The sequence below is a fragment of the Notothenia rossii genome (assembly GCF_949606895.1).
Source record: "Notothenia rossii genome assembly, chromosome: 11".
Classification (NCBI taxonomy): Eukaryota; Metazoa; Chordata; class Actinopteri; order Perciformes; family Nototheniidae; genus Notothenia; species Notothenia rossii.
Genome location: NC_136910.1, coordinates 34,837,863 through 34,853,875, shown reverse-complemented (window position 1 = coordinate 34,853,875; position 16,013 = coordinate 34,837,863). Strand labels below are relative to the sequence as shown.

The 16,013-nt window shown below is 44.6% G+C and overlaps 1 protein-coding gene across 1 annotated transcript in view; it reads left to right on the top strand.

Moving 5' to 3' along the window:
• The first annotated feature begins 507 nt into the window (after positions 1–507).
• The window catches only part of tnfrsfa (tumor necrosis factor receptor superfamily, member a), a 27,227-nt gene continuing 11,721 nt past the window's right edge, over positions 508–16,013 (top strand). The window contains exons 1-2 of the mRNA XM_079657256.1: positions 508–771; positions 14,792–14,960. Of these exons, the coding sequence (XP_079513382.1) occupies positions 739–771; positions 14,792–14,960 (202 nt within the window). The 5' untranslated portion in view covers positions 508–738. The remainder of the gene's footprint in view (positions 772–14,791; positions 14,961–16,013) is intronic.

Genomic DNA, 16,013 nt, shown 5'->3' with positions numbered 1-16,013 from the left:
TGCAGTAAATGTTGATTTTAGCTGCTTTATATAGCCTGGTGGTTAAATCTACAGCATTTGCTGCTTCTTCTATAAAAATCGAAGTCTACTTTTAGAGCTCGGAAAAAGCCCTGGTTTCTGCCTCTGGGTGATGCCTTTTCCAGCTAATGCAAGACTCAGAGCCTTTCTAGATTGCTTATTTAGTAATGGGTGAATGCTGTTAAAACATAAAGGAACAATTAGAATTAAGTGTATCAGGTAAAACAAATTCAAAAGGAACACATTTTAAGGTGCATGGCTTTCATCGGGCATCTGTCAAAAAAATATAGTGGAGTAAAAAGTCCATTACCTGCGTATATTTTGGCCAAAGGCTACTTAGTTACTTAAACAACTGGTGGTATTGTTACTTTTGCCAAAGAGTACTTCTAACTCTGTTGAGAAGCTCATTAATATTCAAGGTGCAGCGATGTGATTTGCTGATGGAAACTCTGTCTCTGACGTCGCACGAGCTCTAGGGCAAAAAAAAAAGTCAGCGGTGGTGCTCAGACCGTGTCTCTCTGAGCTCCCAGAAAAACTATCTAAAGTTTTGTCAGTGCCTAGTAAACTCATGAAAGAAACCCGGCGACGGATAGCTTTAAAGCTGGACTTGTGTTGTTGTTTAGTTTTTTTACTATAATTGTGCTTTTTAGAGACTTTAAACTGCTTGGTTTGTAACGCGAAGTCGCCGCCGGGATTTCCTCTCATCTCGAAGTTCCCAAGATGAAGTTAGAACCGGTGGTCGGGAAACTTTATGTAAGTAAACACGACAATACACCCCTCTGAAAACTCACTGTTTTGAATTTGTCTTTTTTTAAATGCCAATAATATGTCTTTAACTTGTATCGTTTTCTGTTGTACTCGCTTCACATACAGTTGCATTATTTTGCGAATAATGCGATTCACATGTTGATTCAAATTGTCGCTGCGAAGTCAGAAGGGGTCTAATAAAAATAAAAACCGACTGTCTCATTAAATAGACACTTAAGCCAGTAAAACCTTGACTTTTGTTGGGAAGCCCTGCTGTTCACATGGGTGCACAAATCCCGACCGGGCCTGTGAACTTGCTGAAGATGATACAAGCCCCTGCATTGTCCCAAGAGCGCAGGAAGCAACATTGTGTTTGTTGTTGATTAAAGTGTTTATTTCTGTAAAGAATAGACTCATTTGGAGCTTATTGGCTCCTGTTACTGGTTTAAAGCAGCCTACATGTGCTGCAGTATTCATTACCACAGCTTTAATATTACAGTCACCATCTGTGTTGGACATCATGTGGTCATATTGTTCAGACATTGATGGCTGTGTGGGTCTGTCACAGCGGATGTAGCTGGCCCTATAGGCTAACTATTAATAAGTGCACTGCAGCTATGCCTGTGTGTAGTGAACTTTTGCTCTAGCTAGCTTTAAATCAAATTGTGTGAAGAGTGTGTTGAGAGGCACGGTTTACAGAGACATGTCTAAAGCTGTAGTCCGTTTGACCCTGGAAAAGCCAATAACTTACCTTGCCAGTTAGTCAATTAAAGTCACTAAGTTCTCTCAACAGTTTTTCCAGTCAGCTTTATTCCACTCTCAGTCCCTCACAGAGACGTCTTTTCATTCCTCGCCTGTTGTTTTTTCCATCTGTGTGCAGCATTAAAGCCTGACACTATAAATACTTTAATGTAAAGCCTCAAAGTGAGGCCACTTCATTAAAGGTTATTTGGATTAATGCACAATATGTGATTACTTTATTGTGGCAAGGTTCCCTTTTAATACTTTAAAGTGTGAGATGGGAAATGAATCACAGTTCTAAATGACAGAGCAAATGAAGGCTTGGTCGCTTTTGTGGTTGATAAGAGCAGCAGTGTTAGCCATTAAGCTGCAATGTTGTGGCATGTCATCACATAATGCCTATTGTATGTGTTAAAGCAAACATCTGCTGATGGGCCTGCAGCTTTAATGTTTGTTTTCTGCGTCGTCTGATCTGTGTTTTAAGTAACGCAGTGTTCCATTACTGAAATCAGATTGAATTCTCCGGGTGGCAAAGTCAATGTTTATCTCTTCTCTAAACTGCAGTACATTCTGGAGGCCTCGCCAGCAGGCCTTGTTGCTAAGGGACTATGGAGAAACTTCGCCCCCGCCCCCCTCGCCTATATCCACCCCCATTCCTCCCTCTCTAATCCCCCCCACACCCCTTCAAATTGTGAGTGTACGTGCCTGGGCGTCCAGTAAACTTCCTGTCTAAGAGTACACAGATATGCTGATATTAGGGGCATCAATTGACTTCTGAGGATTGTCATGCCCATGCAAATGTTCGCTAGATTGTTATCTGTGATTGCTTACCGTGGGTCTGGGTGTGGGTTCACACAGGAAATATCCCTCCATGTCTCTGTGGACAACACAGACAAGGGCAGGTCTGACATCTGGGACAAGTGGAGGCCAAGCTCTGTCTCTGGGGGCCGAGCAGTGGTCAACAAATGGGCCACTCTACTATAATCCTGTAACTGTTGCTTCTTGCTGCTTCGCTTGGTGACCATGTGAACAGTTGAAACGGAGCCTGCGGCTTAGAGAGGCTGCATAGACACTGCATGATGCAATGTGGTGCAACAAAGTCGCTGTCAGATACCAGGTGGTGGTGCCCCTTTTATGTTAGCCTGTCAGGGATTTATTGTGGAGAACGGACACACTGAGTGATGTCTTATTGTTGGTAGATGAATTATTCTGAAGAGCCTGCTGTTTCTGTCGGCATTATTAATGTGAATCATTGCATAGTTATCAAAGACCTGCTGACTCACTTAGGGAGTGCCACCTGTTCAGGTGCTGCCTTCACGTGTAATGCATACCAACAGGGCCAAGTCAGCGCTCACACATGAATGGTCCTGCTTCCAGATAAGTGGGGAGAATTTACGAATAAACAGATTAAGCCTGGTATGTTGTTAGACCCAAACACTGAGAACCACTTTGAGTCTCACAGCTCTCCCATGTGTACACAAGTCATCTGACGGGTCAAATCACATGACTTTACTATCCTCTTTCAGGACGTTAAGGAAAGAGTTGTTTGCTGTTTGCTAAGGGCTGCAAAGATATTTTTGATCTCTTTTTTGATTTTTGTTTTTTTATTATACCTGTTTTACAATGTTTTAATACAATAGTATAATTATCACTGGAGGGCATGTTATGACATGTATGTCCATATCAAGTGTTTACTTCTTTGTTGTCTGTACAATAATATAGAAGTCTCTTTTATAAGTTGGTAGTACATTATGTGAAAGCATTTTTTGTTTAAAAAAAGAAAATCATGTATACAAGTAGTACAAAGTCACTATTACAAATCTGTAATGCTTTTCTCCCCAATTGCTGCTAAAGCAAATGTGGGCATTTTCAGAAGAGCTGAATCAATAAGTCAGTTCATCTTCAATTATTTTCACAATTGGTTTATTTGCAGTCACTTTTGCAAATAATACCCCAGACATCGTCTGCTTGGTACTAGGGCTGCACAATTTTGTGAAAATATCTAATTGCGATTTTTCTGACAAATATTGCGATTGCGATTCGAATTGCGATATTTGTTTTTAAGCGACCCAACGTAAGTTTATTGTAAAATGCGGCCATAACTCCGGCTAGGAAGGTCGTATCAACGTATTCCCGTCTCTAGCACCCCCGCAGCCCGAGCTACGAGTGAAAGAACTAAACTTACCTGAAACTTCCGTTGGGTTTCTTTAAAGTCAAGCTTCAGTTTAAGACTCAACCTGTAATAGAAACATGTGATGGAGCATTACTAACCTGACTCAGATGCTTTGTTTCACCAAACCATATAGGAAAGCTCCATTGGAAGCCATTTGGAAAGGGCAGGCACTTTCAAAAATACTTGGCAGGTGATTGGATCAATCTATCACCTTCTATCATGGGCCACTTCTGATTGGTTAATGGCTGATACATGTGGAGCACAGCACTTCTGATTGGTGTGGATGACTGACACACAAGAAGATTTTTTTTTTCAAACTTTTTTTTTTTTTAAATCGCAGGCTTTGCGATTTGATAATCGCATCATTTCAAATCGCGATTTCGATTTAAAATCGATTAATCGTTCAGCCCTACTTGGTACCAACTTTCTCCATTTCTCTACGGTTCTGTTTTACGTCGCTGAAAACTATATCTCTGGCTTTTGGAGAGTTGGTGGAAGACAATAAATATTTACAGATGTCACTTTGGGCTGTGAGACATGTGAGTAATATATATTTTTAAACAATTTAAGACATTTAATAGACTTAAATGGAAGTTTTTTAAATATGCACATTTTACCTCCTTTTGGACGAGTTGTAGACTTCACAAACACGCCTTTTATCAAGAAAGTAATCATTTCATTAAATAAAAAAAGAATGAAAATGCAGCCCTAAATTAGAGCTTAAGAGCTGAAAAAGATTGCACTGCAATAAGCAATCCCTTTTTATTATCCATTAAGCAAGTAATGAATGAAGTGTCAGAAAGTAGGACAATTATTATTTTCCAAAGCCCAAGTTGATATCTTTAAATTGCTTGTTTTTATTCAAATAACAGTCCAAAAATATTCAATATACTTCAATACAACACTAAAAAAAAAAAAAGCCTCTCTGAAGAACCAGCACCTTACCGTGGTAGAGAGGTTTGTGTGCCCTGATGAACCTGGGGGCTGTGTTGTCTGGAACCTTGTGTTCCTGGTAGGGTCTCCCATGGCAAATTGGTCTCAGGCAAGGGGCCAGACTAAGATTGGTTCAAAAGACCTCATGAAAGACGACACACGAAGTGAGGATACCCGGCCCGGAGGAAGCCCGGGGTCCCCTTCTGGAGCCAGGCCCAGAAGGAGGACTCGTCGGCGAGCGTCTGGTGGCCGGGCTTGCCACGGAGCCCGGCCGGGCACAGCCCGAAAAGGCAACGTGGGCAACACCTCCGCTTCTCCGTCCCGCGGGCCCACCACCTACGGGAAACAGCAATGGGGTCGGGTGCGCTGCCAGAAGGGTGGCAGTGAAGGCAGAGGGTCTCGACGGACCAGACCCGGGCGACAGAAGCTGGCTTTGGGGACGTGGAACGTCACCTCTCTGGGGGGGAAGGAGTCGGAGCTTGTGCGGGAGGTGGAGCGTTACCAGTTGGATCTGGTTGGGCTCACCTCTACGCACAGCGTCGGCTCTGGAACCTTACTTCTGGATAGGGGTTGGACTCTATTCTTCTCCGGAGTTGCTCAAGGTGTGAGGCGCCGGGCGGGTGTGGGGATACTCACAAGTCCCCGGTTGGGTGCTTCGTTGTTGGAGTCTACCCCAGTGGACGAGAGGGTTGCCTCCCTACGCCTGCGGGTTATGGGGGGGAAAACTCTGACTGTTGTGTGTGCTTATGCACCCAACAGCAGTTCAGAGTATACGGCCTTCTTGGAGACCCTGGAAAGAGTCCTGTATGGGGCTCCTGAAGGGGACTCTTTAATCTTGCTGGGAGACTTCAACGCACATGTGGGCAATGATGGAGACACTTGGAGGGGAGTGATTGGGAGGAACGGCCCCCCTGATCTGAACCGGAGTGGTGGTTTGTTACTGGACTTCTGTGCTAGTCATGGATTGGCCATAACAAACACCATGTTCGAACATAAGGATGCTCATAAGTGTACGTGGTACCAGAGCACCCTAGGCAGAAGGTCCATGATCGATTTGGTTATCGTATCATCGGACCTGAGGCCGTATGTTTTGGACACTCGGGTAAAGAGAGGGGCGGAGTTGTCAACTGATCACCATCTGGTGGTGAGTTGGGTCGAGTGGCGGGGGAAGCCTTTGGATAGACCTGGTAAGCCCAAACGTGTAGTTCGGGTGAACTGGGAACGTCTGGAGGAGGCCCAAGTTCAGGAGGCCTTCAACTCACACCTCCGGCGGAGCTTTTCGGGCATTCCTGTGGAGGTTGGGGACATTGAACCAGAGTGGTCGGTGTTCAAAGCCTCTATTGCCGAAGCCGCGGCGGGGAGCTGTGGTCTCAAGGTCCTAGGTGCCTCAAGGGGCGGTAACCCTCGAACCTCCTGGTGGACACCGGTGGTCAGGGAAGCCGTCCGACTGAAGAAGGAGGCCTTCAGGGATTTGTTATCCCGGGGGACTCCCGAGGCAGTTGCAAGGTACCGACAGGCCCGAAGGGCAGCAGCCTCAGCCGTGGCCGAGGCAAAGCAGCGGGTGTGGGAGAAGTTCGGAGAAGACATGGAAAAAGATTTTCGGGCGGCACCAAAGTTGTTCTGGAAAACTGTCCGACACCTCAGGAGGGGGAAGCAGGGAACCATCCAAGCTGTGTACAGTAAGGATGGGACGTTGTTGACCTCAACTGATGGAGTGTTAGGGCGTTGGAAGGAGCACTTTGAGGAACTCCTGAACCCGACAACTCCGCCCTCTATGTTAGAGGCAGAGCTGGAGTATGAAGGGGGATCGACACCAATCTCCCGGGGGGAGGTCACTGAGGTCGTCAAACAACTTCACAGTGGCAAAGCCCCGGGGGTGGATGAGATCCGCCCAGAAATGCTGAAGGCTCTGGGTGTTGAGGGACTGTCATGGTTGACACGTCTCATCAACGTTGCGTGGAAGTCGGAAACAGTACCGAAGGAGTGGCAGACCGGAGTGGTGGTTCCCCTTTTCAAAAAGGGGGATCAGAGGGTGTGTGCCAATTACCGAGGCATCACACTACTCAGCCTCCCCGGGAAAGTTTACTCTAAGGTACTCGAAAGGAGGGTCAGGCCGATTGTCGAACCTCAGATTGAGGAGGAACAATGCGGATTCCGTCCTGGTCGTGGAACGACGGATCAGCTTTTTACTCTCGCAAGGATCCTGGAGGGTGCCTGGGAGTATGCTTATCCAGTCTACATGTGTTTTGTAGACTTGGAGAAGGCATATGACCGGGTTCCAAGGGAGTCACTGTGGGAGGTGCTGCGGGAGTATGGGGTGAGGGGGTCTCTACTCAGGGCCATCCAATCTCTGTACTCCCAAAGCGAGAGCTGTGTCCGGGTCCTCGGCAGTAAGTCGGACCCATTTCAGGTGAGGGTTGGCCTCCGCCAGGGCTGCGCTTTGTCACCAATCCTGTTTGTAATATACATGGATCGGATTTCGAGGCGTAGTCGTGGGGGAGGGGGTCTGCAGTTCGGTGGACTAAGGATTGCACCACTGCTTTTTGCAGATGATGTGGTTCTGATGGCTTCATCGGTCTGCGACCTTCAGCACTCACTGGATCGGTTCGCAACCGAGTGTGAAGCGGCTGGGATGAGGATCAGCACCTCCAAATCTGAGGCCATGGTTCTCAGCAGGAAACCGATGGACTGTCCACTCCAAGTAGGGAATGAGTCCTTACCCCAAGTGAAGGAGTTCAAGTATCTCGGGGTCTTGTTCTCGAGTGAGGGAACAATGGAGCGTGAGATGGGTCGGAGAATCGGAGCAGCGGGAGCGGTACTGCAGTCTCTTTACCGCACCGTTGTGACGAAAAGGGAGCTGAGCCAAAAGGCAAAGCTCTCTGTCTACCGGGCCATTTTCGTTCCTACCCTCACCTATGGTCATGAAGGATGGGTCATGACCGAAAGAACGAGATCGCGGGTACAAGCGGCCGAGATGGGTTTTCTCCGCAGGGTGGCTGGTGTCTCCCTTAGGGATAAGGTGAGAAGTTCGGTCATCCGGGAGGGACTCGGAGTTGAACCGCTCCTCCTTCGCGTCGAAAGGAGCCAGTTGAGGTGGTTCGGGCACCTAGTTAGGATGCCACCTGGGCGCCTCCCTAGGGAGGTGTTCCAGGCACGTCCAGCTGGGAAGAGACCAAGGGGTAGACCTAGAACCAGATGGAGGGATTATATCTCTTCTCTGGCCTGGGAGCGCCTTGGGATCCCCCAGTCAGAGCTGGTTGATGTGGCCAGGGAAAAGAAAGTTTGGGGCTCTCTGCTGGAACTGCTACCTCCGCGACCCGACCACGGATAAGCGGGAGAAGATGGATGGATGGATGGACAACACTAAAAAAATAGCGAATATTCAGATTAAGAAGTAGAAACATGATAATCTGGCATTTTTTGTTGAACTATTCACTCATTTTCAAAACAGTTGGTTATTAATAATCTGCAGATTGACTAAGCGACTAATCATTTAAAGCTCAACGCTGTAGTCATGTACAGCAGATAATAGTGGCACCTTAAATGCTTCACAACACTAACCCCAGTGGCTTAAGGGTTATGCTCTGATTTCCTGCTCTCCAGGATGAATGAGCAGATTATAACACAAGTTTAAAAGTCTTAGAACAAACTCAACCTTTGTCCGGAGAATGGAGTTCTGTTTACAAAGACATAAATCCAACATACATTCCAGCTATTGATGGTCACTTAAATCCTTGTTGACCTGCTTCAGCAGCCACATATTCTACATTTTTGCTGTGGTGTGTTTATAGAGAAGGCTACAAGCTGCCGTCGCTCCATGCACTTCTTTCCCTTTTAACACAAAGACAAGCTTTAATGGAGCTAATGTGATTGTCTCCAGAGCGAGGTGATGGATTCCTGCACATACTTGAATCTATTAGTCATCCGTTCCTGCTCTTTTCATTCTCACCCTCCTGGGGTTGTCTTATGAGTCGCCGCTCAGCTTCTCTCTGAAGGTCCCTAATCAGAATTTGAAAAGGCTAAGTTAAAAGCCCTGCTGCACACAAATCTCTAAATTCAATTTGTGGATTGACGTTACGTTTCTCTGTCCCTGAACAATATGCCGTATGACTCACGGTGATGGTTTGCGCTTGTGTGAGCTCAGCAGCCAAACCTTTAGAAACCACACTAGAGACCAACTCGACCTCTCAACACAAACATATTGGAAAGTGTGTGTCACGCTGCACCTGCTTACACCTTTTAAACCCTGCAAACTCTCAGAAGCCCTCTCTCTTTCATACATCACAACAAGATGTTCTTGTGGTCAAAATCAACGTCAGCTTCTCAGTCATTTCAGTAACTTGTGGTTCTGCGACGACTGTAAAGAAATTCATTACACCTGTCGTCATCACACATCATTGTTTTCTCTCTGATAGCTAACCTGCTTTTGACACTGACACACTCATGTAATAATCAGTGAAGCATATCTCCTGAGGAAACTCAAGAATTTGTGTCGTGGAGCTGCTGCTTCCCTGAGTTATAAATATCCAGCAGTAGCGGATATGTTGTGGGTCCAATCAGGTGGCGGGCCCGCTCTGAGGACGCTGCTGTGGAGGGAACAGTTTGGAGCTGAACCCCGCATGAAGCCTCTGTATTGTCTCGAGCTTCCTGTGCTCCCTGAGAGGAGGGGGCCGCTGCTTTTCACACGCTCCAACACATGGTGTGTGTGTGTGTGTGTGTGTGTGTGTGTGTGTGTGTGTGTGTGTGTGTGTGTGTGTGTGTGTGTGTGTGTGTGTGTGTGTGTGTGTGTGTGTGTGTGTGTGTGTGTGTGTGTGTGTGTGTGTGTGTGTGTGTGTGTGTGTGTGTGTGTGTGTGTGTGTGTGTTGTGGTTTAACAATGCCTTTTGCAAACTGTGAGCTCTTTCTTGCCCAACTGCTTCAAATTGACTTGGGAGTTATCCTCGTTCTTTTTATATTATTCCACTTTCTTGTCTTACATCTATGTTGTTTACTTATTTCTCTGTTTTACTTGCACCATTGTGTCTCTTGCACAACTTTATTTAGTTTTCTTCTTGCACTTGATTGGATGTTGCATTGTTGGAGGAGCCTAGGATTTAAGATTGTTTTGACAAAGCTATGTGTTAGCAATGGTGCATATGACAATAAATCCTTTCTTGAGTCTTATAATGATACATGTATCCGAGCTAGGCTGAACTGAAGGATGGTTTAGTGCTGTAGCAAGTTTCAGACTTCTTCTCTTGACACTGGGTCGTACATTCCCTCATCATTTAAGACAGGATGCCGGTGTAATCCATCACTCAAGGAAAGTCGTGCATGGTCCCCTGCTGTCTCCAGGCTTTTTCTGTGGAGGAAAACGCTCTCACCGTCTTGTCAAGGTCAGCTTTGAGGGATCTGAACTCCACATTACACATCAGTTTCTTCAAACACTGCAGACTCTATTGCCAAAAGAAAATTAAAGTTTCATTTAGCACACATTTGATTTGATATCTCCTCTTGAATCATAAGTCGGTGCATGCTGGTTAAATTACCAACCTAACATTGGGCATTGGTTTTCACTGATAAACTAATGATATTAAAGGAGACATCTGCTGCGGGACTGTGGCGATATGTTTAATATTTCTGCTGCTAACCTAATGTTCAAAACTTACTTCATCTGTTGTGTTCCTTTTGGTTCAAAGACCCATCCGCAATACTTTTGTGACAGGTTCAATGAGAAATGATTGATTCAATAAGACGATTTTAGTTCCCATTATTCCTTAAAGGTGTCGGCTTGCTGCGTTTCTTTGATAAGAATTGGACAAATTGTGCAGAGAATTTAAAACTCTGTTGTGCTTCTAAACAGTGGCAACTGTGATGCAGATAGTGCCGCCGCCTCCTCCGTTATGAGATGGGGGGGGGGGGCTCTTTCCTGTGCTTGTGAGAGGCCATGGTGTTTGATAAATATTGAGCTGTGGTTAGGACAGAGGTTGACGCATGTCGTTGGCCTTTTTAAAAACTGTTACGTAAGAGTCATATAAGTCACTATGACGCGCTAAAGAAATGGCAGCGATGTCCAAAACATGTTTGTTAAGACCTTCAGGCTCTTATGCGCCCCAAACTTAGACACTTTCAAAAAAGCCCTCAAAACGCACCTTTTCACCAAGGCTTTCCCCACTATATAGTTAGTTTGATAGGTTTATTTTTCCGCTACTTGCTTGCCCCCCCCCCCCCCCCTAACCTGTCTGCCTCTTTTCCCCTACTCCCCCCCTACCCGACTTGTAAAGCGACCTTGGGTTTCATGAAAGGCGCTATATAAATATTATGTATTATTATTATTATTATTATTATTATTATTATGTGCTGAAGCAACGTTGTAATATGAAAAAGTATTAATGGATGGTTGAGTCTCAGTGTACATGATGGAGCCTCCAGCTGCTGACCAAGTATAATCCAGTGATTTCAATCACATTTCACTCAGATCACAAATCACTGCGCAGTTAAGGATTCACTCCAAAAAACTAGATTTAATGTACTGAATTAACGACACTTTGCACTTGGTTTTATATGGACTGAACAAGAAAGTAACATGTATTATGATGCATATTTTCTATATCTATTCTACCATCATCAGCACTTAACTCACTCATAACATTTTAAATCTTTAAATAACTCTTCTTCTTCTCGAAAAAACTCAGTCGTCAATTATTATATTTTAAAATGTTGAAACAATTCAAGCGTAACCTGGTTCCAATTAATTGAATGTGCTGCTTTTATGTTCTCATCTAATTATAAAACGCATGTGAATGAGTTTCTGGATAAATACTCTTTCTAAAAACATGTATTGTGATTTCTATCTTTGTTCTACCCTCCTCCTCAGGTCATCCTCATTCGTAGTAATACGTTCAATTGAAACTTAAAAATAACTCTTTCCTCTTCATCTTGATGACTGAGATTATGGATGAACAATATCGTTACTATCCTGAATGTCCTGTAATTGTCCCGTGAAGAATTGACTAATAAGAGAAGCATGATATGGAGAGTCAGGTCCGTATACAGGAGTTCTAATGAGGTGCAGCATGTTGTTGCTTATCTGTTGGCTACAATTGAAATCATCTGCCCAATATGAAGGAACTAATCCCCTGTAGTTTGTATGTGTGTGCATTGTATCTGCGTCGTCTGTGCTAGAGTTCATTGCATGTTGTGCCCGTTATTTTCTGTAATGAAGTTCACTATACTTCCCTCAGGGATATGGAGTGATCGCAGCCCTCTAAATGGCCCATTGATAACCCAGGTCAGCTGAAAGGATGTCCTGTCATTTAGTCACAAATGCATTTTCAGTGAGCATTGCATGTGTAGTGTTTGTGCCAGGGCAAGTCGGAAGAACCCAGGGTGTTCAGAGGAAGTGGAGGGGAGCTACTGTCGCATAAACAGAGCTCTGTCATTCTTTTATTCCAACTTTTTATTAGTTTAACATCCACACAAGAATACCTTTCATAAATACAGATGGGAAGCACGACAATAGGACGCTGTTTGACCAAATGGTCTGCAGCCAAGCCCACTCATTGTACAGGATGAAAGGCTGTGAAGTGGACTGAACCTCTTCAGCAGGGCTTGGAGAGCTTCCAGGATTGTGGGTTTGGAGGGCTTTGGACATTGAGGTTATGGTCACTCCTTTAGCTCAGTGAGAGGTCAAACTAGCCGCACTGTGGCTGCCCAGAGTGTTTGTGTACACAGTTCATTTATATCCATGTAGTTTAGTAGGATCATATTGTGGACACATGTCGGTGGCGTTTCTTCCTTGTCTGCAGGCGGGGTGTTTTTAAGAAATACCACACTTTTTTATTTAAAAATATATATATCTTCTTGTGTGTCAGTCATCAACACCAATCAGAAATGCTGTGCTCCACATGTACCAGTCATTATTAACCAATCAGAAGTGGCCCATGATAGAAGGTGATAGATTGATCCAATCACCTGCCAAGTATATTTGAAAGTGCAGGCACTTTTTTTTTCCTAGATGGTTTGGTGAAACAAAGCATCTGGGTCAGGTTAGTAATGCTCCATCACATGTTTCTATTACAGGGTGAATCTTAAACTGAAGCTTGACTTTAAAGCAACCCAACGGAAGTTTCATGTAAGTTTAGTTCTTTCACTCATAGCTCGGGCTGTGGGGGTGCTAGAGACAGGAGCATGTTGATGCGACCTTCCTAGCCGGAGATATGGCCGCATTTTGCAATAATAATAATAATAATAATAATAATGTAATAATAATTTTAAAATGCAACCTGGCTCCAGCTTTGGAGATTTGCTGCTTTTTTAGGTTTCATATAATTGTAATCTGAATATTGTTGGGTTTTTGGACTGTTGGATAGAAGAGTAAGACATTTGAAGATGTGGCCATGGGTTAATGGGGACATCTTTTGTTACGTTTTATAAACCAAACAAATAATAATAAATCAATAAATGAGTCAGCAGAATAATAGTTTATACAAATATTTCATAGCTTATTTTTCATATTTTTCAGAGCTTCTCTTGTGTAAAAGGCTACAGTATCTTCTGTGTAGCAAGCCTTTAACTGCTGAGTCCAACAGGTTCGCTTTCAGGGCGGCTGCACCTGGGACTGTTTTGAATCACCGCCCTGGAATGAACAAAGAATTGAAATGATGTCATCTCTATGCTGTCTATGAATCTTCACTGTCATACACACCTGAGTTTTATGTCATTACCTTTTCTAACTGCTATATGATTACATTATTGGACATACAGTGCATCGTCATATTCTGCTTGTGCTTTGTAGAAGTGTAGGGTTACCTTAAGAGCAGCTCATTATTTCCCCATCTTTTCTTTCCACTGTTGTCATGTGCTCACAAACAGCTCTTTCTCTCTTGCCTTTTCACACGGCCTTCCACTTTCCCTTTCTCCAAGTCCATGTCTCTTTACATTCCCCCACCCCGCAGTCAGACACATACTGTATTCAAGTCTAAATACTCGCCCTGTGTCATGCAAGCTGTTAGTCCTCCCCTCTATTTGATCTGCCTCCCCTTTTCCTTCTCTCTTCTGTCTCCCCCTCCCCAGAATGTTTGGATAGATCTAAATGGTGTGATTGTGACTGCTCTGCCGGCCGTCTGCCCCTCCACGTCTCGCTCTCAGCGTCTTTGGAAAGTCTGACGTGAGCGCAGGGAGAGGAAGAAGGCAGGGAGAGAGGGAGAGGGGAAAGTTCTTTTGAACAACAAGGCATGGCGGCCCTCCAGAGAGCCAAGTCTAGCGTCAGGAGTCGCTCTCCACTCTTTCCCCACCTCTGTTCTCAGTCTTTATTCCTCCCATTTTCCCACACTGTCTTTTTGAGACAACCTATTCCCTGCAGAACATCTTCAGCTAGCTGTCTACAGTTTCTCACTTTGAATCCATCCTTCTCTTCCTCCCTCTCTACCTTGCCCCCTCCACCCTAACCTGTTCTTTTCTGGTGGAGGGGTAGATGGGAAGGGGGGTGACGCACAGGAGAGACAAAACCTCCAAATCTAGGCCTCTCATTTACCCAGGAGGTGTCGCGTTGCGTTGGAGGCGCTTCACGGCGGTGTCACATGTCGTGGCATTCAAAGAGCCGGGGTTTGAGAATGTGGGTCATTTGAAGTAGAGGCACTAAAGTGTGTTGTTTGCCAATGAATGGGGCCTTCTCACATTGACATGGTGAAAAGCGTGTGAATAAACACCAGCGCCTGGGGGCCACACTAAAGTGTTGGGCCGTATTCTTCCCCCTATCCCACCTATACAAGCCTGTTATTATCTAGCACATGAATAGAGTTTTGGTATCACATTTGATACGGGCACCAAGCTGGTGTTCGCTGAGATTCCTTATCGACTCCCTTTCTGTTACACCAACTGTTTAGAGCCTCTGCTTTTTTAAATGCCTCCTACTTAAAAAAAGATAATAGAATAATTTGGTTAGGGTTGCGCTGCGTGCAGTCAGTGTATAGCTCTGCATCACGGATGTTTTGCCTCCACTTCTGACCAGCTGCTCGGCTCCCGTAATTGCTTTCCCACGGCAGATGTTCAGATCAGATGGTTCGAATTAACTTGTAGATTGCTCACACAAGGCTCCCTATGAAGTAGAACTCTCCTGCTTGCTGTCCTTCATGTAAGTTGTTACACACAACTAATGCACAGTCTTTTTGTTCCCCTCTTTTTCTCACTGATGTTTCAGGTGTGTGTGGCAGCGCTCCTCGTTGGGCTGGTTTGTCACGCAGCAGAACCTCCAGCCGCTCAGTGGTCCGGCGATGATTACAAAAACCTCACCCTCCGACGGCACAGAACATGTGTGGAGAACGAGCAGTACCTCCAGCAGGGACTCTGCTGCCTCAACTGCCAGGCTGGTAAGGAGACCACATTAGAGGGATATACAGTAGACAGTGCAGCTCCAGTTACATGCAACTAAACACATGTGGAATGCTGGGCCTGTGTAAGTACGCCGGCTGCAACATTTCAACTTGAAACTCCCTTTGATCAACATGTTTTTATTGTTTCCTGTATCATCAAACACCAACTGCCAGTCAAGAACTGAGAGCGCGCTAGAGCTAACATTTAAATGGCATTTTGTGTGAAAAAGTCAAATGTCAAAACCTGAACTGTATACCAAATGAGTTTTGCAAATATCCACTGCATGGTCTGGAAAGAATGCATGATGGCGAGGAACTACTCCAACCGGAGTGAAGGGGAAAGGGGAAATGATGCAGGAGAGGTTACTTTGAAGTCCCAATATGTTAAGCTACAGGCCATATGACTTGTTTTTGTAAAGAAGTTGCTAAATGTACACACATATTTAGCTAAGATGTAATTGCTGCATGACATTTCTAGCTGATTGAGTTATTTCATTTGCAAATCTGATTTCTAAGAAATAATTGTATTTGATCAACTCTGGCATTAGTTTGGGTTCACAGTCACTTTATAAACTAGTGCTTTGTTTCCAAAACACATGCCCATTCATCAAATCCCCAAATTGACTTAAGGTTACATCTCTATCATGTGTTTTTCTATCAGTTTAACTGAGCAGACCTTTGGGCCTATACATTTGTTGCTTTCTCACTTCTGAAATCTAAGGCAACAATAGAAATGGCGCCTTTAGAAAATCAGCAGTTTGTACAAAGAAATAGAAGTGTTGTCATTCATGGGTGAGAGATCATTTCGAGATATGAACTGATAAAACAGAGCATCACTGCTTGGTTGTAACCTGTAGAACATTTGTATTCTCTTGGGTTTGACGATTTTTCGAACCATTGTGATTCTTTTGTCTTGCATTTACAACATTAAAAGATGACCTTACCGATTGTACACACTGAACTGTAAAACACCTTTACCATCCACAGTTACTTCATCAATTCAACCCAATACATCTTTGCCCTCTTTTGCATATTTCGTATCCTACTGTG